This window comes from Bombus affinis, chromosome 1, assembly GCF_024516045.1.
Source record: "Bombus affinis isolate iyBomAffi1 chromosome 1, iyBomAffi1.2, whole genome shotgun sequence".
NCBI lineage: Eukaryota > Metazoa > Arthropoda > Insecta > Hymenoptera > Apidae > Bombus > Bombus affinis.
The window spans coordinates 16,693,962-16,717,411 of record NC_066344.1 but is presented as its reverse complement, the minus strand read 5'-3'; the positions used below and the strand labels follow the sequence as shown (position 1 = coordinate 16,717,411).

At 40.2% G+C, this 23,450-nt stretch overlaps 1 protein-coding gene and 3 long non-coding RNA genes across 18 annotated transcripts in view; 3 read left to right on the top strand and 1 right to left on the bottom strand.

The window, feature by feature from the left end:
* Positions 1–23,450, bottom strand: part of LOC126914380 (dorsal-ventral patterning protein Sog) — a 100,783-nt gene that overhangs the window by 14,965 nt on the left and 62,368 nt on the right. For 9 of the 10 annotated variants that reach the window (XR_007709646.1, XM_050718309.1, XM_050718319.1 and 6 more), the window contains 3 exons: positions 17,845–17,948; positions 8,528–8,657; positions 2–67 (listed from right to left, as the gene is read on the bottom strand). Coding sequence is in view for 8 of the 10 variants with exons in the window: in XM_050718272.1 (XP_050574229.1) it covers positions 2–67; positions 8,528–8,657; positions 17,845–17,948 (300 nt within the window). In the remaining 2 variants the exon portion in view is untranslated. Of the gene's footprint in view, position 1; positions 68–1,224; positions 1,369–8,527; positions 8,658–17,844; positions 17,949–23,450 lie in introns of those variants that run through there. The other variant, XM_050718338.1, reaches the window with a different exon arrangement.
* On the top strand, positions 1,226–4,100 carry LOC126915067 (uncharacterized). The gene is made up of 6 exons (XR_007710016.1): positions 1,226–1,367; positions 1,593–1,918; positions 1,985–2,147; positions 2,573–3,073; positions 3,423–3,792; positions 3,875–4,100. It is a non-coding gene; the product is annotated as an uncharacterized LOC126915067 (long non-coding RNA).
* LOC126915046 (uncharacterized) lies at positions 4,727–9,944 on the top strand. Of its 3 annotated transcripts, none has more exons than XR_007710001.1 (4): positions 4,727–5,444; positions 5,527–8,586; positions 8,883–9,065; positions 9,371–9,944. It is a non-coding gene; the product is annotated as an uncharacterized LOC126915046 (long non-coding RNA). The 3 variants fall into 3 exon arrangements; XR_007710000.1 differs by having other exon boundaries at positions 4,733–6,431; positions 6,918–8,586; XR_007710002.1 differs by having other exon boundaries at positions 4,748–8,034; positions 8,162–8,586.
* Positions 17,946–22,535, top strand: LOC126915061 (uncharacterized). 4 transcript variants are annotated; one of them, XR_007710014.1, is made up of 4 exons: positions 17,946–18,146; positions 18,257–18,369; positions 18,477–21,463; positions 21,955–22,535. It is a non-coding gene; the product is annotated as an uncharacterized LOC126915061 (long non-coding RNA). The 4 variants fall into 4 exon arrangements; XR_007710013.1 differs by having other exon boundaries at positions 18,257–21,463; XR_007710012.1 differs by having other exon boundaries at positions 17,946–18,369.

Sequence of the window (23,450 nt, the reverse complement as noted above, 5' to 3'; positions counted from 1 at the left end):
CGTTTTAGACTTCGTTCCTCTTCCTCGGAGGTCAATTGCGCCGGTAAATCCTGCACTATGTCGCTACCTGTAACATGGTAAACGTTCAAATTTTATTTAACAGTTTATATAACAAACGTTTTTTCGCTATGATTATTTTCTACTGTTGAACGTCCATCTAACGATATTTCCCTTTCTAACTTCTCGTAGGCAACTTGGTTTGTTTATTTTCCTGTCGAAATTTTACTCGTGATCTTCGCAGCGAATTTTTATTGTTTGTAAGAAAAGTTCCCGTAGAAAAGCTAGGTGTGGATATAAAGATCCAACTTGCTCATGGAAAGTGCGAAAATATGTTTGTTAATGGAGAGCTAACCTTCTAAAAAATTTGAAGTATCAGCGCCATAACGGATTTCCAATTTCCCATAACGTCAAAAGTCGCTAAACTAGCGATGAATATCGGTAAGATCGTGGCCCGCGAAAAAACTTACTTTATTGCCTCGTAAAACGATCACGCGCGCGCCACCGTCGCCCAAACTCCTTCCTTCTGGCGAGAAACTTCTCGTTAAAGCTCATTTTGTATGGAGCAATGATATATGTCGAGGCTTTATACCGGTCGGCGTAATGCCCATATCGAATCTCTAAAATCGCACATACGAAAGTATTTAAACACTTACCACAGAAAAATTTGACGTATATATTCTGTGTGAATACGCGTGTCAGGTTTGTATCGTATAACACACATAATACAATCATAAAGGATTTCTACAAGTGTTCAAATACGTGAACCACTGTACGTGTGTTTTCGTATTCTTTCTCGTAAGGATAATAGACGCGTGGTATGCACGTTAAAGCAGCGTATCACATCTTCGATTGTAAAGTCGAGAGATCTCGTATGGTGGCGTATCGATTACAAGGCAGCAGACACATTGAAGTCTCAACGTAGAACAAAAATAATCGATGAAGAAGGTGGGTAGAGAAGATGAAAGAAAAGTAGAAAAGAAGAAATTAACTACAAATGGAAAGAAGGAGAACCTAAAGGGGAAGTAGAGGAAAGAAGAGAAAGAAAGGAAAAAGAAAAAAAAGGAGCGAATCCTCATTCAGCCAAGATGTGTGTATGAACCATAAAGAATGCCCGTGGGGTAAGAAAAGAGGAGGCTGGCGCCAACCACCGCTACTTTGAATGTTGCTTTTATGGCGCATACCGCGCCGATCCAGCCGCGCGGATACATTAATTGGTATACGTACAGTGTACAGTGCGTGCCAGTGACAGCCACCAATAGCCATGGAGTATCGCGACACGCCGTGCCGTTTCACCTTTCTACCCGTCGTTTCTATACCTCTTAACCTCTCTCGATTTATGGATATTCGTTCCACAGGATTTTATACCAGTACGTTTCCTTACTAATTTGTTTCTATCTTACTCTCTTCGCAATTGTACGAAGCGGCCATCTTCTTTTTCTTTCGCAGCATTTTCAAGTACAAAGTTCTTTATGAAAATCGGTTGTCACGTAACGCATAAAAACGGCACTTAATCTTTGTTCGTATTTTGAGATTTGAATTTAAATTCAAATTCATTATTATTATTTTCAGATTAAATGCATTATTATTTTTAGATTGCTGCAATTAAAAAGTAAATGGGAAAGATGTTATCGAGCTCCGAAGTCGTTGAAGATTTCGTACACTGTACCGTCGGAAAGCCATGTGGCTCATGGCGCCTCGTTTCTTCTCATCTCCCTCGCATTAAGAGTCCAACAAGATGCCAAAAAGGCTACACGTTTCTAACAATTACGTCAAGCTTGATACGCTGATGCATCCAACATTGTTTGTAAATCATCATGAGAGATGACGCCAGGAATGGCACACGTTAGACAGGGCTATAAATTTATTTAATAAATGGCGCCACTGGCATCAATTTCAGATACTTTCTATTTATTTTCAAGTACGGCAGATTTTTGTAAATGTTATAATGTATATTTTGATAAAGATAAACTTTCTTTTATTTTAGAATGCAGTAAACGTTACTTTCACAAGTCCCATTGCAAAAAATAATAGGCTACCATTTCCTAAAATCGAGGGACGTAGATTTTGGATTTTACGGCAGTTGAACGTGACTAGAAGGAGCGTTACGGCCAATTTAATAGCTTTCACGCGAGAATCGACACTACGCGGTGCGTTTGACCGAAGGTCGGTCGTTATTCAGGATTAAGTTGCGCATGAAAACGGCGCCAAAATCACTGGGCCCGCCTAACTGACCACCTTTCACATTCTCTGAAACACAGAATCTTCTAACAACGTCTTTTTTTCATTAATTTACAACCTTCGAGAATGTTTACCTGAAGCCCTGCAACAAGGCAGGCGACAATAAAACTATAGAAAAATATATTAAGTAACAAGGCTAGTTTCCAATTTCAATCTTACTAGTAGCATACCAGTCATGAAAAATTCTTGAGATGATCATTCGTGATGCTGTACAATCAATTACCAACTTTTTCTTAGTGTGTCTTCTTAAATTTCTACGATATTACCTATAATAACCAAACTCTTCTAAAGTTCGTATTACTAATAATCGATGGAAAGATAATTTTTCTTATAGGCTAAAAAAGAACTCTATTTTAAAAGGGATAACTATATGATGGTAATCACGTCGACGGAGGATTTGAAAAAAGAGACTCGAACAAAGTTGCTGTAATGAATACACTTTTAAACGATCTACCATAATACTCTGGACAGGATCGTATATTAACCGAACGCTAATTACGCGATGCTCGTGCATCTTTCGATGTCTCGACCCTTCGTTGCTCTTGCCGAGAGAACGCGGGAGATTCAACAAGTTTCGTCATTATCCAATGAATGGAACTCCTTTCGCGTCTTCTGCCAACATCCTGGACACGTTGTCGTCCGTTGTCCGAGCCGATGAGAATCGATGTGACAGTCCAATCGACGGGCTCACGGGTCACAGTTTCTTCTCGCGGGACATAAAAGGGAGACGGCCGCGTATTGGTAATCGTAAGCGACTTCACCTTCCATCAGCAGGGGGCAACAAGCCTGCCAGACGACGACGCGAACACGACCACGATGACAACGGCTGAAGAATGTAGGGGGAAAACAAATTTCTGCGCGTTGAAACTTTATACTCGTAAATAACGATAAGCGATACTTCTTGAAACTGGGAAGAATTGGTTCTATCAGATACGCAGGGAATTTTTTACTTGCTGCTAGAAGATTGTATAATCTGTACTTCAGTGCTATTTTCATTGCAAACTTTTGAATTGTTATTTATCTGATCTAAGAGTACCAATCGAAATGGATCGACACTAGGCAACTATGAAATTTCGTTATCGCTATATAACCTGTTATGGCTTATTAATTATTGTTTCGTATGTTTTCAGCAGCAACTATCTTTCTGTTCCTAGAAATGACATAGATACTATGACTTTTTTAAGGTGAGCGGAAATATTGCTATAACGGGCTGGTTCTTGGGCTTTGCAGCACCATATCGAGATGACCTTTTCGAATCTGGTTTTTCCGGGTACCAGCCATGTCAGATGGGTGGAAATGATACATAGATATCTAAGGAACCTGTGAATGAGAAACTTAATGCAACTCGCGACTAAATTGTTGAACGCGATAAGTTATTCGAGACAAATATGTGTCGCGCCTAACATAGACAAATTTCTCTATACGGGTATGCTCCTACGGCATATGTTTATTATTGGTTACTGCAACACGATGCCGTGCCCATATTCACTGCCCATGTTCCGCCGTACGTTAATTAGGAAAAAAAGAGGAATTACTATTCGTTTGTGAATAAAGGTATATTGTATAATAAATCGTTCGCAGCTACAGTAGTTACAACCTTAACGAATATAGATATGATTTTACTCGTAAATTACAGGTAGACGTAAAAATGTTTTAGGGATTTTTATACGCCGAGGTTGACCTGCCTGGAATCTGGTACAATTACGTCCGTGTTTTAATCGCTTTCGAACACGTATATGTCTATTTCCTGCTCTTAAAAATATCGATTAATAAACAAATTTAAAAAACGGTTCGATCACCGACATTTTTGAAAAACACACCGGTCCTCCCTCCCCCCTATGGAGGCAATTTAAAGTACGCGCGATAGCAAGCAACGAGGGAGTGGTTGACAAAGATAATAAGAAAAAGGGGCTTGAGGGAGTGGAGGCAGACACGAAATTAACGACGATAAAGCATGTCGGGAGGATAAAGAGCAATACAAGGAAAGACGATAAGAGGTGAACACGAAGAGGCAGCAGTAGCGACGAGACGATTGGTCAGCCTCATTGAAAGAGGAATGGTTTGCAATGATGCCCCTACCCCCCTGCTCCTCCCACACTGCTTCCCCCGCGACCTTCCAACCTTCCCACCAAGCCACGTCTCCTCGTCTATTCTCATTCCCGCGCGCGTTATGCCCGATCATTACGTATGCTAATATTTACATTTAGATTGCACGGCTTAATCGAAGTGACGCCATGCGGTAATATAGCCGGCGCCATGGCGCTAAACCGTGGCGCCCGACCTATCTCTTCTTTCTCTTTCTGCCTACCGACCACCACATCTTCTACTCCTCTTCCTCTCGTCGTTCACCATTCTCTTCTTTTTTGCCTACACTGTCTCTCCTGCCGTTTCTTTATCATCGACCTTTTTTCCGCGCTGCTTTTTTCTTTACCGACCGTCCTTCCCGCCGCGTCGGTTACGCTTAATTCGATCTCTCTCACGGGTTGTTATTTCGCTTATCTGCCACACGCGGCTGTGTCCCACGGAACGGCCACGGGGTGGCACTATTTGCGCTCAACAGAAATCCGACCCGCCATCTTCTTCCAATTGACATTATTTGACATAATTTTTTCGTAGTTGGCATTTGAACCTTTTTTTCTCTTTTTTGCGCGACGGTGGAATCGTAACAAGGAGAATCGTATCTTCGTTGGACTGATCAAGGTGCTGGGTAACTGGGTTACCAGTTGAAAACCTCCCTCTTTAATTTCTCTCGGTGTGGAAGGGAAAGCTCCTCCTCCTGGCTCTGATGCGATATTATCTCAAGAGGAGAGGTTACTTGACGCCTATTTGGCCCTTTGTTTGTTGCAAAAATGTAACATTAGGTGTAAAATATAACAATAGCATCGTAAGTTTGTCAATGGTAATTAAGCAGTGGAACGATTGAATTTACTAGTGCAAGAATATACAAACATAGCGCGTGTATTCATTACTGGACTTATTATTAAGAATATCGACATATTCACGTTGCGAACGAGACGGCGCCACTCTGACGTTTGTATCCTCAATTATTGAAATATTCGACCGTAAGTATCGTAGATGTCTAGTCAAGATAAGTTCAAGGAAACAAGAAATGCGGAAAGATCGGTCACGTAGCGAATCGTTCCCTGAATAACGTAGTGTTTTGAATGACAAAAAGCAGTATGCGAACACTAGGCTCGTTATGTATGGTAAACAAACAGTAACGATCTCATCGATACACTGTTAATTCCACCTAATTATAAATTTTACGTGATTCTACCATTTTTATAGAGGCACCTGCAAAACTGGCGTCACTGCGCAAGCTCAGGCCACGTAACGTAACATAAGATGATATGCTCATTCGTAAGATTACAATAGGAGATTAACATGACAAAGATACGAAGGAATTTGATTATGGGGATAATAAATGATAAAAAGAAAATGGCGATATGAAGGATCATGTACGGCCGCGATAAAGAAATCTTCGGCTAGCCAGGAATGGAAATAGAAAGCACGCGGACAATGACAGCAGGCTTGTCCATGGTTAATAAATGTGAGCTCGCTAATTGATTCTAAGTAACCAATAAATTGCGCTGGCCGCATTGTAAAAGTGGTTATGGTGAACGTATGCGTGTGGCCGAGCGTTATCTTTCCGCTGGTGGTTTGTTCGTTTTTCCCTCCCGAGATCGCCTGCGCCTGTCGGCCGCCGCGTTATCGTAAAAGCCCGCGCTTTTCCTCGCTCGTTTAAAAATGGCGGTCTCGATCGACGCTTCTCGCCAATGGTAATATGGTCATCGTATCGAGTAGAATACCGCGAGGATATCGTGAAACATCGTGCCAGTTATCAAGACAATAAATTGCGATTCTTCAAAAAGATATTTTATTGCGAAAAGGTTATCACGTGGTATTATGTTTTGCAGAATTTTTTAGGTTATGGACTATGAAGGTTCACTACACAAGGTCTTTTCTATTTTGCAATAGCGCGTAAATATAAAAATTATACTTCCAGCTTCGTCGCCGTAGGTAAAAAAGGATTTACAACACGTAGCACTAATACATTTTCATCTGTAGATAAAACACGGGATTCTCGGTATTTATGGACTACGAACTACTTCTTTTTATGAAAGTCTCAAAGTTACTTTACATGCAACAACGACTTCGGCTCACATAGATTATCTCAGATAAGTAACAGATAAGTAAATATTAATAATTAATCAGTATAAATAATCAAATAATGCTATTGTTTTTTTGCAAATCTGCGTGCGTTGTTTAAAGATCGTTTTATTGTTTACGAAACGACTCGGAATTTTATAAAACTAAAAATTCATTTAAATCTCACTTAACTCGTTTCATCTTCTTCTGTCTTTTTATTATCATTCTCGTTTCAAACGTTTTGTATATGTAGATCTCTATTATATCTTTAGTTCATAGAAAACAACATATAGACTTAATATCAAAGTTCTCATATATTGGGTTGGCAACTAAGTGATTGCGGATTTGTCAATACCACTTAATGACAAAATCCGCAATCACTTAGTTGCCAACCCAATATCTTCGATTTATCAATAATTTGATTTATCATCGAGCCAATATGTTGATAGAGCCGCTATATTTGCAAAAAGCTCGCTATTTGGTCAGAATTCCGTTTACAAGAAAGTTAAATCCTTAACCTTTATTTCCAGCTAGCCAATGTATTTCCACCTAAAAGCAAGAGGAATGGGCACAGGTATTTCAATCGGTTCATTTATTCCACCGGCATTTTATGGTAATTAACGGTGATATAGGAATCCATTGAAGAAAGAAAGGAGCCAAGTAACCGTACAAAGAATTTGGCCCATGCTATTCAAGTGAAAGTTGCACATTTTAGAAATACTTTATACCGTAACGTTTATTGAACGAGAAACAAAATATAAAACTCTTGAATTGTGTCCTATAGATTAGCTATATTCTAATCGTGTAATTTGTGTTTTTTTATCAAATAGTAATTTCCCGTCCTGATCTCCATATCTGCGAGTCGGTCACCTATGATGCAAGAAGAGCATTACCAAGGGACAATGAGGGTGACATGCATTTATGTCATCTGTGCATGACTCATAGAACTTACAGTATAACCAGACAAACAATTCCTTGATAAGTATTAGTCTAAATTGTTCCTTTGTTACCTTCGTTATCCTTTAAAATAGGCTTATAGATCAGAATTAAGAATAGAATGGGACAAAGGATATTACGAATTAAGAATAAAATTAGATAAAAGAGATAAGCATGTAAATCATTTGTAACACTTTATATCGTTGCATGTAAGAAATCGTATACGTTGAATTATACTCGAGAACGAAACTGGTAAAAACAAAGTTAATATTGTGGTTACAATTATAACATTTATGAAAGAAAAAAAAGGCAAGGCAAAGCTAGGGCATCTTTCTTGGCAAAGAAAAGTAGCAAGTTGAAGTCTCTTATTTTGCAGTACTCGAAAAAAAGCTGCATATGCGCGTTAATCTGCTAATCCCTAATAAGAGCACTCGAACATTGAGGCGATAATAAAACTGAAGCCACCAGGCGATAACGGTCAATCATGATTACATGGCATTGCAAATACGATTATCGGATCGATCGGACCGATAGAGAGACGTTCGAAGAAGCGACCGAGGAAGTGTTAAGAAGAAAAAGAGAATCCTCTAGAAGGCGAGAAAGACAACGACACAGACAAAAGAGGCAGTGATCATTGATAAATGATTTATGCAAGCCACTTGACTCTCATTAATATCTCCCGTCACTCGATATATTGGATCTATATCTTCTGTAAGCGCTAATCGTTACAAGTTTGCTGATAGTTATTGAGCATCTTTCATTTTTAACCTTTTTTGATCCTCGGTACAATTATGGTAACTGGCAAATCGCAGAAGTTTCAGCAGCCTATACATTTCAGATTATTTCTCACAGAGATCAGTATTCTGATATTGCGATAATAGCGCCTCTGTTGGCAGATTCTTTTGTTTCAAACATAACCTAGAATCAAGAACATTAACGTACGAACGTCGAGCAAAAGACGCACGTGTTTCTTTAAAATAATAATGCGATAAAACAAAGTCTTCGGATCGTATAATGGCAATATTCTTATCTTGGAGATACCGTTGTGTTAAATAAGGATACTACTATATGTGTCACAAGTGCAAGGAGTATTCAATAACACGTCTACATGGAGGTCATCACAAGTGCCTACATCTGCCGCTTTTTCTCAAATCCAATGGATCCAATATCAAGCGTACGCAAAGAAAAATATGCTGTTACTTACTAAAGTCTCCCGGACAAGATTTGCAACACCTGCCAGGAAGGAGAACTGGCTCTTTGCACGTAAGTTCTGGGCATTCGTTCTTGATGTTACGGCAGTGAACCCGCGCTACGATTCGCCGTTTCTTCTGCACCTGAAACCAGAACATTATTATGTATTTTCACACATTACAACGTTTAAAATATTACCACGCTGTAACAGATGGTTTTCAGTTGAACAATAGGAAAAAGTTTGAACGATAGTCCGTTACGAAATAGAAATGTAAGAAGTTAAAGAAACAGCGTCTAGGTTAATTATTATTCGAATAATGGTGAATGCTAACACGTTATTTTCCTTTTCCAAATTATTCGAATTCCAGCGAGTTTCTCCATCAGCCTGTTCATACTACTGGACACGTTCGCGGTGACGTTTGAAAGTGTGATTGTAATGTTTTCGAACCTGTAAACGTGCTTACATGTTTATTACTCCTTTACGCATCGCTGACGACGACAGTTGCAACGTTTACATGCACGGCGTGCATAAATCTATCGTCAAGTAATTGGTAGGTGTTATTGATCACAAAAGACTCGTTTATCACGGTCAATGGTGCCATTATTCGCGATACGATTTACAATACTCTATGGCAATATAAATTATCGTTTAACGTCTCTGTCGTTCACCATTTTCTACGGGTTTAGCGCGAGAAAGAATCGTCCACCTACCGGGGCTTGAACCGTGTAAATGGCGGCGTTGTTACCGATGTGTTCTACGATATACGCCTTATAAATTCATATTCCGCGGTATTGTAGTTCACTCCACTTTCTACCATAGATCTGCCGTTTCTACCTAAGGTATTTCTCTTTTCAGATGTCTTACTCGAGCTCCACCGTGTTGTTCTTTACGATGCATTCATAGCTCGATGGTACATGCACGATTCGATTCATGAACAACGCACATTCGTCTAGAAGAAACATTCCTTACTTGTGCATTTTTATACAGGAATATATATAATATATTTCTGTATATGTATAACAGTATCCATCGAAATTTCATGATGATAACGAAGGAACACGATCGTAATTATAATTTGTGATCAAATATCATAAAAGGTTATGTGAGATTTCAATACATAGGCGTAGACAGAGACAAAACTAAACGATCAGATAGCGGATCTAGGTATCGATGACGTTTAATCAAACTGGAACTAGTATTATCTACTTAAGTTCTATTTGTTATATATCCTTGTAGTACACGTGTAGATTACTTAATAAGTAATCGAATTTAGTATCCACGTTGTTGTATGAGTCAGCTGTGTTTAACGCAACTTTATTGATATTTGTTTCCACTACCTGCTCAATTATTTCTCTACCAGACTGTTGCTTGTTTGTTTAAGTTGCATATAATGTAACCAGATAATAAAATAATGATATAAATAATAATATATTATAATATGAATTATAAATTAACGATATAAAAACTATGATAATAAAGAAAAGAAAAAAAGAAAAACAGGTAAAACTAGAACCATCGGATACAAAAATCGTAAAATTCGAACGAGTTTTCAGCGATCCAGCAGACACGCGTTGACCGGTCGATAAATATCCGACTTTAGAGCAAATTTGCGGCGTCTAGTTATCTCTGGGTGTGAAAAACTAATCTCGAAAGATTCTTCTTCAACGGGACGCCAACCAAAGGAATGGGTAAGAGATCGTGCATCCGGCGAGGGTTCCGGTTACACTGGTGCCGAGAGCAGAAATTAAGTTTGGGGTTTTATAGAGCTGCATGGCATTCCTGAAACGCGAAACGATACGTTCGATGTTGATTCGAGTGACAAAATGAAAAAAAGTCAAGGGAGCAGAACGGCGCCGACCGGCGATCAGACAACGCAGACGTTGAACTTCGCATTACGGGAGTATCGGGGCGCCAGGAGTAAATTCCGAGATTCAGTGGCCCTCGTGAGATCGCGTGACAGTTATTTAACTGGGACCCGCTAAGCGAGTATGTCGCTGTATTTTTTATCGTCCAGAGATACATTTAGGTGCCTGCCGACGCATACCTCTAGTACTTCTGATAAGTTTCTACGACATTGCGAGATACAATGTAACAAAAAGTTTTTCAGCGATCTGGAAACACGAAGAACGATAATGATAAGGCCGATAGTGAAAAACGAAGCAACCATTTTTCTATCGGCAACTTCTCGACGTATTCAATTATGTTATAGATAACGCGACGTAAATCAATATAGCTTTCATAGAAACTAAATATAAATCTTCGCGATTTCTACGCACTCTGTATCTTGTTCTTTTTACTTCTACTTACACGAATATAAAGACATTCCATTTTTTTGTCCCCTTAAAGAAGTTTTGAATATATCCTTCGACGTTGGACGTATTGTACAAATATAGCTGTGTGACGACGTGACCAAAAATACCATGCGACTGCGCTAATATCGCAACCAAACGGCCAATAAGCGTGTATAATGCGAGTATCCATATACGATGTCATGGGAACGTTTTTGCGAGACACGGACAGATCAATTCCGATGATCGTCTCGATTAAAAAACGTCCCGCTATTCGCACGAGCTGGCGTGCTCCACCCACCTACGATTTTCTCGCACCGTGGTAGTCATTCGTTATTTCGACATTATTCTATAGGTAATAATAGAAGCAAGACAAACGTTCTCGCCTGATCGTACAGGAAGTCGGCATCGATTTGTGCGTGGAGTCTCCTGCGTGGGTCGTTCTTCCAGCGTTCTCGCTTCCAACAAATCTTTTGATTTATGCCGCTTCCTAAGAAAATGAACGAACCTCTTAATACGCTATTAAACGTATTTCCATGAGAAGCTAGAAATGCATCAGGTTGTAACATAATTAATTTCGATTAAACGCAATACTCTTCGCTATTTAACTGAACGTTACAACGTACTATCTACATCCGAGTGGCTAATTACATTAACAAGTTCTATTTTGACAGGCGAATCCAACAAACGTATGTGTCGAGCATAAATAGACGTAGTAACACTGGAGAATAAAACTAATAAGTGGACAGCGTACACTAGTCCGGTGTATGACTTTAAGTAAAGAAACGATGTCTCGTGTGATTCACGCGATGTGTCTGCCTGGCTCACAACGAAGCCCGTGACCTATCAATAGCTCCTCATATACACTGAAGAGGGACTGTCATTCCACCGAAGACTAAAAATAGAGTTCGCGCGTCCGTCCATAAGCCGCTGGGTCCGAACAGTTCTGTACCAATGCTCTCTCTCTCTATCTCTCTCTTTCTCGATCACACTTTATTTTTTCTCTTCGTCTACCCTTTCGTCCCAGCCCGATCTTCGTTCCTTTTTCTTTTCTACGCCAGTATTTATAGTAGCAGTTCCTCGTGAAATTTTTTCCTCGCTCCTCGCTCTTGATACTTCAATCGGCCAATATTGTTAACATTTAACGCTTCGATTCCACAAAACGCTATTTTCTTTGAGTTGGCAATGTTTGGAACGTTTTAAGGTGAACTAAAAAGAACGAAAGGCAGACGGCATGTTATAGGCAAACACGGTAAGAACGGTTGCCAGTCAAGGACAGAGTTTACGAAGATTGGCTAAATTAAACTCCATTAGGACAGTCGTGACCGTTCTGCCCGGACGACAAATGCATGCGCGACAGAACCCGTTACTATGATAGAGATCATTAGTTGAGCCGCACAGAGCGAGGGCTTTGAATCGCTTTATGATTGACCCCAAATTTATATCCACATCCTTAACCTACAAACAACTGTACGCGCGGGTCAAGTTATTAACCCAATGTTATTAACCTCGCCTGTGACTTCGTCGATCTAACTTTCGGATCCCATGAAAATTATTTATCGTGCCCGTGGCTGATATCCTGCCGATGAATGACATAAGTATACCCGATATAAACAGCACGACTCGATTCTAAAGTGCGGAATATCTAATCGGCCATTAGTGATCGTTCATTCATGAAATGTAAATGAAAATCAATATGTCAATGTTTTTTTAACATATATTCCTTCTAGCATCTTAATCATTTAGTGTACGATGACTAGTTTTTTTTTTTTTTTATTTCCGTTAATTCGTAACTACGTACATAATAAACTATTATGTACCGCCTTAAATCACGTAATTCAGATGTCGTGTCTGGCGCGCGTGCTAGCTACGCATCTGATCTTTCGTCTTACCGGATGAAAAATAGTGAACCGAATGGAATTTTAAAAATGACAAGTAATTTATTTAGTGCGCACATATAAGCAGCTTTTGTGTCGGATATTTTTCGATACGTTCATCCATTCTAAAGTATATACGTACTATATATATTCGCTATACTTGCTAAATACAATTCCGTTTTGTAAGACGATGCTACTGTGTCTCTATCTTTCGGACATAATGTGACGTATAATGTTTGTATACAAACAGGATCGTGTAAACCGACAGAGCAAACATCGGGCGCGAACCTCGTGTTTGAATCGGCGCAGTGTAAACAGCCCTAAGCCTTGAACGCTCGGGAAAAGATCGAATTTCTCGTTGCCGGTTGAAAATTGGCTAATGTTGTTTACACAATAAACAGAATTCAAAGCCATAGTGATGGGCGTGCATGAAGTGACACAACAAACCAGTTATTTTCTACCAATAAATGTCGTAAGCAGAAAAGCAACTTCGTTTTTATGTGTTTTCACGTATGCAACAAGTAAGACGCAATAGCTATACCGATAATGGCTCTGAACGTTCCAGTATCAATCAGATGACGGTTAATCATTTTCCCGATAGATAATTTCAATGGTTGATTTTATACAGATACGTGGAAAATATCTTTATCGATGTTCGAATTCTGCACGATTTAATTGTCCGTTTTAAACTAACGGAATTTTTCGAACGAGATTTCCCATTGGTCGATCTACTGTCGGAAGATACTACAGAAAACGAAAGTGTTCCTAAACGGTTATTTCTTAACCTTAAACTGGCACGGTTCTTTAACGTTGAACTAACGGTACTATGGACGGATTTTTATTGATATTTCATCGTAATTATACTTTTAAGATCGTGAAATTGATACATCTTTCTAAAAGCGCGCATTTATTAATAAAAAGAACGTTAGATACAGGAGCATTAAATTAACAAACGTATCGTCTTGAAAATAAAACTGAACTATGAAAGACAGTCTACGATATAAACTTCCCGTGGCACTTCTTCCAGCCGTAAGTACCTATGTAATTTCCTATCTACCAATTAAAGATTAATTTTAAAAAGTTACTTCCCTCGCTATTACAAAGACTACTAATCGTCACGTGGATATTGCCAGAAATAGTAAACGAATCTTCATGCCTGTTTTGCAGTTGAAATTATGCGGGTAAAGAAGGAGGAAGAGAAAAGGTGAATGGCGCAAAGAAGAATGAACGCACATATCGCGTGGGTGGTGTCGGTGGGTCTTGTATAATGAGATGAGTATCTTTAATAGTCCGACGATACAAGGCGGCCGGCACGTCGTGGGTATCAAAGCCCCCTCTCGTATCCGCCTTACACATCGCCCTCTCTTTTCTGCTTCAATGGATCGGGCATGAGTGGGTGTGAACGAAATCTCGACTGGATCATCGTTTAACGGCGCTTTTGTTCTCGTAGCGGATAAAAGGTGTTTCGCTTGATAAGAATCAGTCTTTATCGTTCCTTGATGAAACCTCACGTGTATATACATTTTTTCGCGAATCCAAAGACTTAGAGAATTACAGAATTGAAATTTACTAGTGAAATACGATTATTCCGCAGGATTTCCTCGCGTTTAACGGGTGAATCGCACGTTTCCATCCTGTTAGGAAAATATTCACTTTTAGAGAGAAATACAACGCGAAAGAAATAAAACCGCGAGTGGATAAAAATCACAGATGGCTGATTAGAAGCAATTAAAAAAAAGGCCAATTCCATGCTAGGCGGTTAAACGAAGCAGAAAACATCAGGCCTCCGCCTTTCATCGAGAAAGTCCGGAAGAGAACCACTAAACAGAGCTAATCGACCGGGGCCGTACTTTTATCTCTTCATAATCGCGCTCATTAGTGCCGGGCCTATTATTACGAGTCTACAAGAAATATCGATAAGAAAAACGCTCGATTTAGCAACCGGGCGTCGTTCTTACATCGAACACACGTTACGTTCTCGTTCGATCGTAACGACCCTCGTGCGTATACCGGGTGTTCGACAAATACCGCTGCCATACGTTACATCGTTAAACGGCGAACGAGCAATAAAATGAACAATGTTTTACGATTCTCATCTAATTAGGTCGTAAAAGGCACAATTATTACCGTCGGCATCTTGTCAGAAAATACGTATACTGCGTCTGAAAAAAAAAAAAACGCCGTAAAAAGGCGAGGGGAACCAAGGTCAGAAAAAATTGCGCAGCTTTTCATGTAAATGCAAAAAACGAGTCAGGAAGGTGTTATCGACTGAATGATTAAAAAAATGTTGGTATCGGCGGGGCGGGTAAGAGGCGAGAAAGGGCAAGAATATCGATGACACAAGGAAGGGACGTGTTGTCGGTACACGGTGACGTTATCGTTCGGCTTATATAGGACGCAAAACAAAGCGGTGTTTCCCCCGTGCATATATGCGTGGAATGTAAATGACGATTATTGCGCGATTGGACAAGAATTCGAGCGATCCTTGGCCGGCAACAGCGCAATATAAAATGGAATCGGTCCGTCTTATCGGTATTCGTCGAGCACTGCGTATCGAATCGCGTTCAATTTTCTTTCGGTACTGTATTTATGCAAATTTGTAAGAGCTATAATATTTTATAGAAATACATGTCATATGCTGTATATGGTTTTACCTACCCGGTCGTATCTTATTTTCATTTTGCAGACAGACGGTCAAAAAGGAATAACGTATGTACGCGAAGAAAATAGAGCAGCGATGGAGAGATAAAAATTTGTTTTCGAACGCACGGCCGGAACTAATTTAATTCGGCGTACTTCGCGTCATGCGAACGCGGCTTCATTAATAATGCAGGACGCGTTAGCGCGACAAAATGTATAACCGAACGTAGGTGCGGCCTGTCAACGATTGCGTCGGAAATACAACACTGCCAACCCATCATTCGACCTGTTTGCATCGACGAAAAGAAGCGAGACAATACCGATTCTTCTGACGCTTCGAACGCGCAGATATTCAATCGCGTCAAAATTATCCGCCTTACTTCAACTGTATACGTACGTATTATATTTCGGAACACGTAAGATATCTGACTGAAATTTTTTATTTTCCTTTTCTTTTCTAATTAATATCGTATCAATAATTTATTTTGTATTGTAGGCTCGTAGCCTGTTACAGGAAGATTTTTGGTCCTCTCATTTCTATTTCTTACAATATATTATATTATATTTTTATGCCTCTTTATATTATATCTGTTGATTATATATTTTTTATATATTTCATTATGTATCTTTATTATATGTATTATATATCTTTATATCTTTTGATTATTATATCTTATTGCTGCTGTTGTTATTTGTATAATGCTTAGTCCTTTCTCAGTTAGTATTTATCTATCGTATATTTTTATGTAGCTATATTTTGCATCTATATTTCTATATAAAAGTATATTCTTTTAAACGTGCATTCTGCTATTCATCTATGTATAGTTTTCTAGTCTTTATGGTTGCTTGAAAATATTTTTTATCGATATCAAATATTCGTGTTTCTTTCCTTTCCATATTGCATAACTGGCATGTTTCTGCGTCGTTTGCTCGCACCTCCTCCCCGTTCTCCCCATTTCTTTTTCCTCGTGAAATATACTTAGAACGAAAAGCTTCTTCCGTTAATTTCAAAAATATCAACATAAGTATACCAATTGCTCTCGCATATGAGGTTTTCTTTCTCGCTTGAGTATACCTAAAACGAGGAGCTTATTTCCTCAACTTCAAAAATATCAGTATTTCGATTCTCCTCGTACGAAAGACTACTCGATATTAATCATTTAAGACGGCCAAATTAATCAGATACGATCTTGAAACGGTTAATGTACAGGAACACGTTCAGAATTCCTTGACAGAGTTTAAAGGACGTGGTATGACGTGTCACAATGTATCTACCCGTAAAACGATACGTGAGCAATATATGCGCCTCGCTCACGTACAGTAGTAGTAGACGAGCTAAGAAGCGGACGCCAGTCTGTCTCGGATCAGGAATGGGATTAGAAAGCACGTCAAGTCTCCGTGGGTCACGTCACCCAGATCGAGATTTAGTCCGTGCCTCGCGTATTACGTCGGTCTACAGTACTATCCAAAGGGCAATGCCATTTCTATGACCTTCTCGGAAAAAGCGATCCAAGAAAGAGTCGATATCGATCAGCCTGTTGCATACGGTGGTTGTCGGAAACTCATACGTTCTACATAGTCTATGATCTTTCCTAGTAAATATTTCCTAGTAAGTATATACGTTTGACGTATTTTCAATTGCTGAAAAATATACAAGCTATTTAGTATTACGTTTGCTATACTTTAAATTCCAGAAAAATACATAAGCTATTTTATATTTTATAAATTCGAATTCGTACGACCAAATTGCTTTTACATGTATAGTAAGCGAATACAAAAATTGAATCGAGCTTAAGGGAAGCTTAGGATTATAAATAATATATTACATCGAATAATTAGACTAAATTAAATGACAGATTACGTTGATATTTGAACGAACGTCAATTATTGACATATCGTACGACGATGACCTATGACTGTGTGAAATGACGTAATCCAGACAACGATATTTTTATTTTATAGTAACCGTTTGACCAGGAATTTTACGGAATTAACTCGTAATTTGAATTGCCAATGGCTTATGCAAGCAAAATTTATATAATAAAATTAAGAAAACTTATCCTGGAAGGATAAGTTCGCGCAAATCGCCGAGGTTCACCTGGAAATTTGTATTATTATACCCAATGTTATATTAAAGATCAGTTTCTATGAAAGATTTATATTACATTATTTGCAATCCGGAATTATTTTATTCCCATTTACTTGTAATTACAAAATTATAGAAGCTTGCGACGAACAAATGGTCCGACCAAGAAGATAATAGATATTTGGTACTTTGAAACAAGCTATAGTAGCGGAGAACAGGGTGTTCCGGGACCGTTGTACCTACAGGAATAATCGACGTGAATTCCGTAAAAGTCGCGTCAGGTCGGCCAGTTACATAGAAACGTAATGTTGTACGTGCGGCTTGAGGCTCGGCTCGCCGCGAGGGGGTTAAAGGTCGGACTCGAACGAACAGGGGAGACCCGATACGTGCACAAAGACACGCACGAATGCGTGAGGACACACCCACTTTAATACGTACCGGAATGCATTCGCATTTGATGCAGTACATGACTCCGAAGGGCGGGCCCAAATCCGCGAACCAGGTGGAGCCCAGTTCCCGTATCTGCTTGCCGAACGTACATTCTGCAACAAAGAGGCATTTGAATTGGCTTGGTGAATTTGTGGCTCCTCTTTTCTTTTTCCCGTTTTCTTCGATGCAACAGCCGCTGCTATATGTACGACTTAGGCGAATGAAAAATGACTAGGCGGAAATATTTGAAAGCGAACAGAAAGTGGAGATCGTGGATAGGAGAGGAAAAGAGGGCGTTGCAGAGGAGAAAGGTTTACGAATAAATATTCCATACTGTTTAACTGTACTATTTGACTGGAAGAAAAATTCACCATCGTCGATTGTAAATCGCACGTTTATATTTCACGTTCTTTCCCCATAGTTTCTGATCAACGAGATCGAAACTTAATTCAGGAGATGCGAAGGCACTTTGAGCAAAGTACCGAAGAAACGGATCAACTATTTTATAAACTATGTATAAAACGTGATACGAACGTAAGAAAATTAATGCACTCGATATTTAAGTTTGCATTGCGAAAGAAGGAAATCGCGTATCGCTTAAGTTATACGTAATACGACCACATAATCCCTTTACATTCCAGAATGGGATAAAAGTGAAATCGCGGAATGAATGGAGGACTCTTTCCGGCTGGGGTACGCTAATCGCCAGTCTCTGAATCATCATCGTGCTCGAAGAAGGAGCAAACGTTCCTTGGTCGCCGCTTAAAAATCGCCGAGACGACGATGAGACGGTGCGTAAAAGAAGAAAGCGACGGGGCGAGAGAGAGAGAGAGAGAGAGAAAGGAAAGCGGCAGAAGGCGATCTGAAAGAAGGAAAAAGAAAGCGAGCACCATTCTCGCAAGGCCGTTGCCTCGTTTAACAGTGACGTGGATTCACCTTCTTCCGCTAAGATAAAAAGAAACCGAGGGAAAAGTCAGCTAGGTCCGTGTATGACTGTTAACCGCAACGACGTCCTTTTCTTTTTCAGCGTAAAAATAAATACTCGACCGTGCCCGCACCGAAAATAACCTGCACTCTTTCTGTCGGATTATGCGACTTATCGCCGCTTCTAAGAAACCGCTTCCATCCCCTCCATCGAGCGTATCACGCGCCCGGTAACCGAGCGATTCGTGCGCGTTACACCTCAACACGAAGAAGTTTCTCGAGACCGGAATACAGCAATCGCTTTATGGGAAGCGTGGCGCCGCCTCGCGTGCTACGCATCACGTGACGGCCAGTGGATAAGCAGCCATCCCTGCACATCGAATCGATGGTTTTCGATATTTTGTTGATATTTTATATCGAGGTGAATCGCAAACGCAACTCGCTATTACGAGTCAAGAACCATAACAAAATAGATCATAATTGAGTTGTCATAAGAAGATGAAGGTTAGCGGATCGTTTATTAAATAATAACGGGAAGAATTCCAACTATCCGATACAGTCTACTCTAACGATCAACAGACGAGAATGCGTCTAAAGCCAAAAATAAAACGTAATAGATTATACGCTGATCGACCCAAGTCCGTGGAATTCTTCAGCAGCGTACCAACGAACCTATTAGCCGAGCAACGGTACAAATCACGGTTGAATCCATCCAAAAGTTCGATACGATGCAAGCGTCGCGACGCTACACGTTTCAACGAACGGGGAAACGAAAGGAGATCGGGTCTCTTTGGATTCGTCCAGTCGTTCCGTTTGCTTCAAATGTGCGCACATTCGACAGAGAAAGAGAGGAAGAAAGATACACAGTAAGGCTCGTTGCGCGAGGTCGTTGCACCGTGTGTACTAAGTCGTTCTAAGCGCATGGTCGGTCCTAAGCAACCAGGAGAGTCCGAGAGAAGAGAGCCTCGATACGCCACCGCATCGCAAATATGCGAGTCCAGTGCTACCTCGCCCTTTATGCGGCCGTGTTCGTATGTCATCGATACTGTTCGGTTCATCGTTCAATTCATCCCAGGTATAACTCCTTTCTCTTCGTTTTATGCGTATGCGCCGGCCTTTATTGCCGATTGCAAACAGGCCTTTGTATACCAAAGGATTTTTGCAATACAGAGAACTACGAAGGCACAACTATGGTTTACGAGGTTAAAGAAAAAATATAGATCAGAATCGTCATATTCGCGAACGTATTAATGGCCTGAATACAGGATATGGCGAGAAACACACAGTGTTGCCAACAAAACCAACGAATTCCGTCCATTTCATCCGGCTCGATTTCCTTCCTTCGTTTAACACGAGACACGCCAGCAAACCGAATAAATCACTCGAGTATCGAGGACAAAGCCAGAGAACGAATTAATCCCGCCACTGCGCTATGAGGGACATCGAAATCAGAGGAAAGCTTCAGGGAGAACCGTTGCCGTGTTGGCGCACCGCGCGTGCACGGTCGACGCTCTTTATCGTTTCGATCTGACATTCTCCTAATGGACCTCTTCTCTTTCTCGGCTCGCGCCCTCTTAACGCCCGTTTCTCTAGAATTCGTAACGCGATACGTAGCGCGAAACGCACCGATAAGTCGTTTCACAGGGAACATAAAAATTACCCGTTTAATAATATTGTCAGATTTTTACAATAGACTTTACTCTTTCTATACTAATTGTCTTTATATATATATACATATTTTTATAGAAATTTCTCTTTTCTTTATTATTTGAAGTTGCAACGCTATAGAAATACTCCATTGCCGTTACCACGTAAGTCTAAGCTCATGGGAAGGAATGTAACAACGATAGGGTGGGAGCATAGGCGTCAAATCTCGCTAAACGTTTAATCTATTATTGGAAGGATGAGAATAGGACGTCGTAGCGGAGTGGACGACGCGATGGACGACGGAGTATAGAGTCGGCCGATGCTAATTTGGCCCATATACTAACGTTTCATAGACCGTTAACTCCGTTGCTGTAACTTATGAACTGTGAAATTTTGTGCGCTTTATCTCGAGCCAGTGAGCCGACCGTGCTTGGCGCAGCAGCAGCAGCTTCCTTGGCCATTTCGCGGAACACTAAACGCGCCCTCTCGGTGAACCAATCAGAAATTCAATGGCCTGCCCCATGGTGGCGTTCCGCTGTTTTTCCTTGTACATGCATAATAGCGCTTTTGTGGCCGTCCCGCGGTCTTAACACGTAACAAAATTAAGGATGCTAGCGAAGAACAGCCGCGTAGAGGGCGTTCACGCGAATTACCGAGACATTTGCATAAATGGATTAGCATAAATTAAACCGAATGGAAAAGCGTCGAGGCTGCGTCCGTAAATTGGACGCGATTTGCATAAACGGAGAAGGCCTTCTCGCGTAACGCGTTCCTCTCTTCCCCTTTCGGTTCGCAGAAAAATCGTACGGACACGACACGACGAAAGTCGACGAGTGCAGTCGTAAAAAAGGAGCAGCCACTCAAACGGCGTATAACACTACTACGACGACAACCAGGGCCATCCTGAGAGCCGACGACGTAATACGGCGTTTGGGTTGAGACACGTAATGAAAACAGGCGTCCTCAAACGGTTGAGTGTCGGCCGTTTCGAGCAGCGCAAAAACAGGAGGAGACGCTCTTGCTGGCGACACCAGTTACGACGTCGTGTTTAAGACGGGTTCGTGTAAATTCACTTCCACTCCGGTAGAGGGGCACCAAACGGTTGCTATCGTTCGGTAATACTAATATTGACTTAAGGTGAAGATACACACAAAACATTTGTTGCATTATGATCCGTGTATGTATATAGCTATTTAGTTTGAGAAATCTAGGGGAAATAGAGGAATTAGTAATGTGTACAAGGTCGTTATTAATTATTGACTTTTGATATTAGATCTAATTATGTAAGGAGATCTCTAAGATATGCTTAATATTTTTTCAGTCATCATCTACTACAATGTAATAACGTTTGAAGGAACTGAAGCATTTATAGGATAATTATAGTAGTTTTCGCCAAATTATAGAATCTTTATCTTATATTTTTGATTTATGTAATGATCTTCTATATGTGTGGTATCTATTATACGAACATATTCTTTGTGCCTTGCATCTTCCAATAATATGCTACGTTTATGTAACTATTATTAATTATTGCGTGGTCCCTTATAGGTTACTGCAAGGTCAATATTAATTACCGTTTTTAGATCAAAGATGGCGTTATTACACATTCGAATGAACCAAGGCAAGTAATTTTAGTCACGGGATAATTTTGTGTATTTAAAGTTCGAGCATCATCCGTTGACGATTCATTCCTTCTAGCTTTAACTTTCAGCGAATCTCATCAAGAATTCTAGGAAGACTGTTTCTGCCACTATTCTGAGCCACGTAGTCAGTCTAGGATAACGATGAACGCGTGGCGCTTCTAACTGAGGAGTTCGATGAACCGCGATGAATCCTCAACCGGGATTCATTTGGGAAAAATACGACAGGATAGACTACTGTTAATCCTAAAATATCTAAGGCGTCGACCGTTGACTCGGCCTGTCCAATGTCGGAAGATTGGACACGTTACCCCGACTTTTGCTTCTACAAAATCGTTCTTGCCCGCAAAACGTCGTTAAAGCCAGACCGATGACTATCTTGCGCACGACGAAAGAAGCTTGCTCCAAATTCTCCACGGTAAAACATTTACCCTGACTTTATTCCCCCTGCTATTCAATAAACTGAACGAGAATATGGACGCCAAGAAAGTTGTAAGAAAACTTGCCAACAAATCCACACGTGCTTCTTTCCTTTTCCAACTTTTTGCCTGCGCGCGAAATTCGAATCGCGATCAGGGACACGTTTCAGTTTCGGGGACGATAAACCGTCGACACGCGAGGTGTAACACGCCTCGACCGCGATATTAATTTCGTCTGAGACTAGGTTACATAAATTCACGATATAAACTCTGCCGTTCGAGAAACGAATCCACAAACATAACGCGTAAATGTGCGCCCTCATTGGCGTTCTTGTAAAGTTTGTCATCTATTTGCATATTGTTAAGAAACACGTGCGCGAGCTTTTTTGCGAGCTTACTATCCGCGAGAAAATTGTAGAGTGATCATAAAATGATTGTATTATATTCAATGAAACAAATCGTTTCTCAGTTGGTAAACTAACATAATTTTCTAAAAGAAATTATTACAAACACCCCATACAATTTTTAATTTTCTTCTTCATACTAAATTCGTATACTGTTGGAATTTTAAGTTTATGAAATGAATATTATATCGTAGCAACAAAATCTACGATTGTAATAATACCATAATTCCATGGTACAACAATAAGGCGACTAGAATAAGACGCTACAAAGTGACGCGCATTCTCAGTATCGGCCCAAATTCGTGCTAGCATCTTAACACAGTTGCACAGTTCTTCACGCGGAACAGGATATTTAAACCTGCATTCGGCCCACTATCTTTATATCCATCAAACCGCCCTCTAGGCAGTTTTGTAACAACGCTATGAGTACGTCCTCGCTCGCTAAAATAAATAACGTTCTCCACTGGCGACGGATAAAAAAGGAGTAGAAAAAGAAACGACGCGATAGCCGGGTGAGTGAACGACAAACACATGCCACTTTCTTTTCTTGCTTTTTCCACTTTTCTCCATCTCGTTTCTTT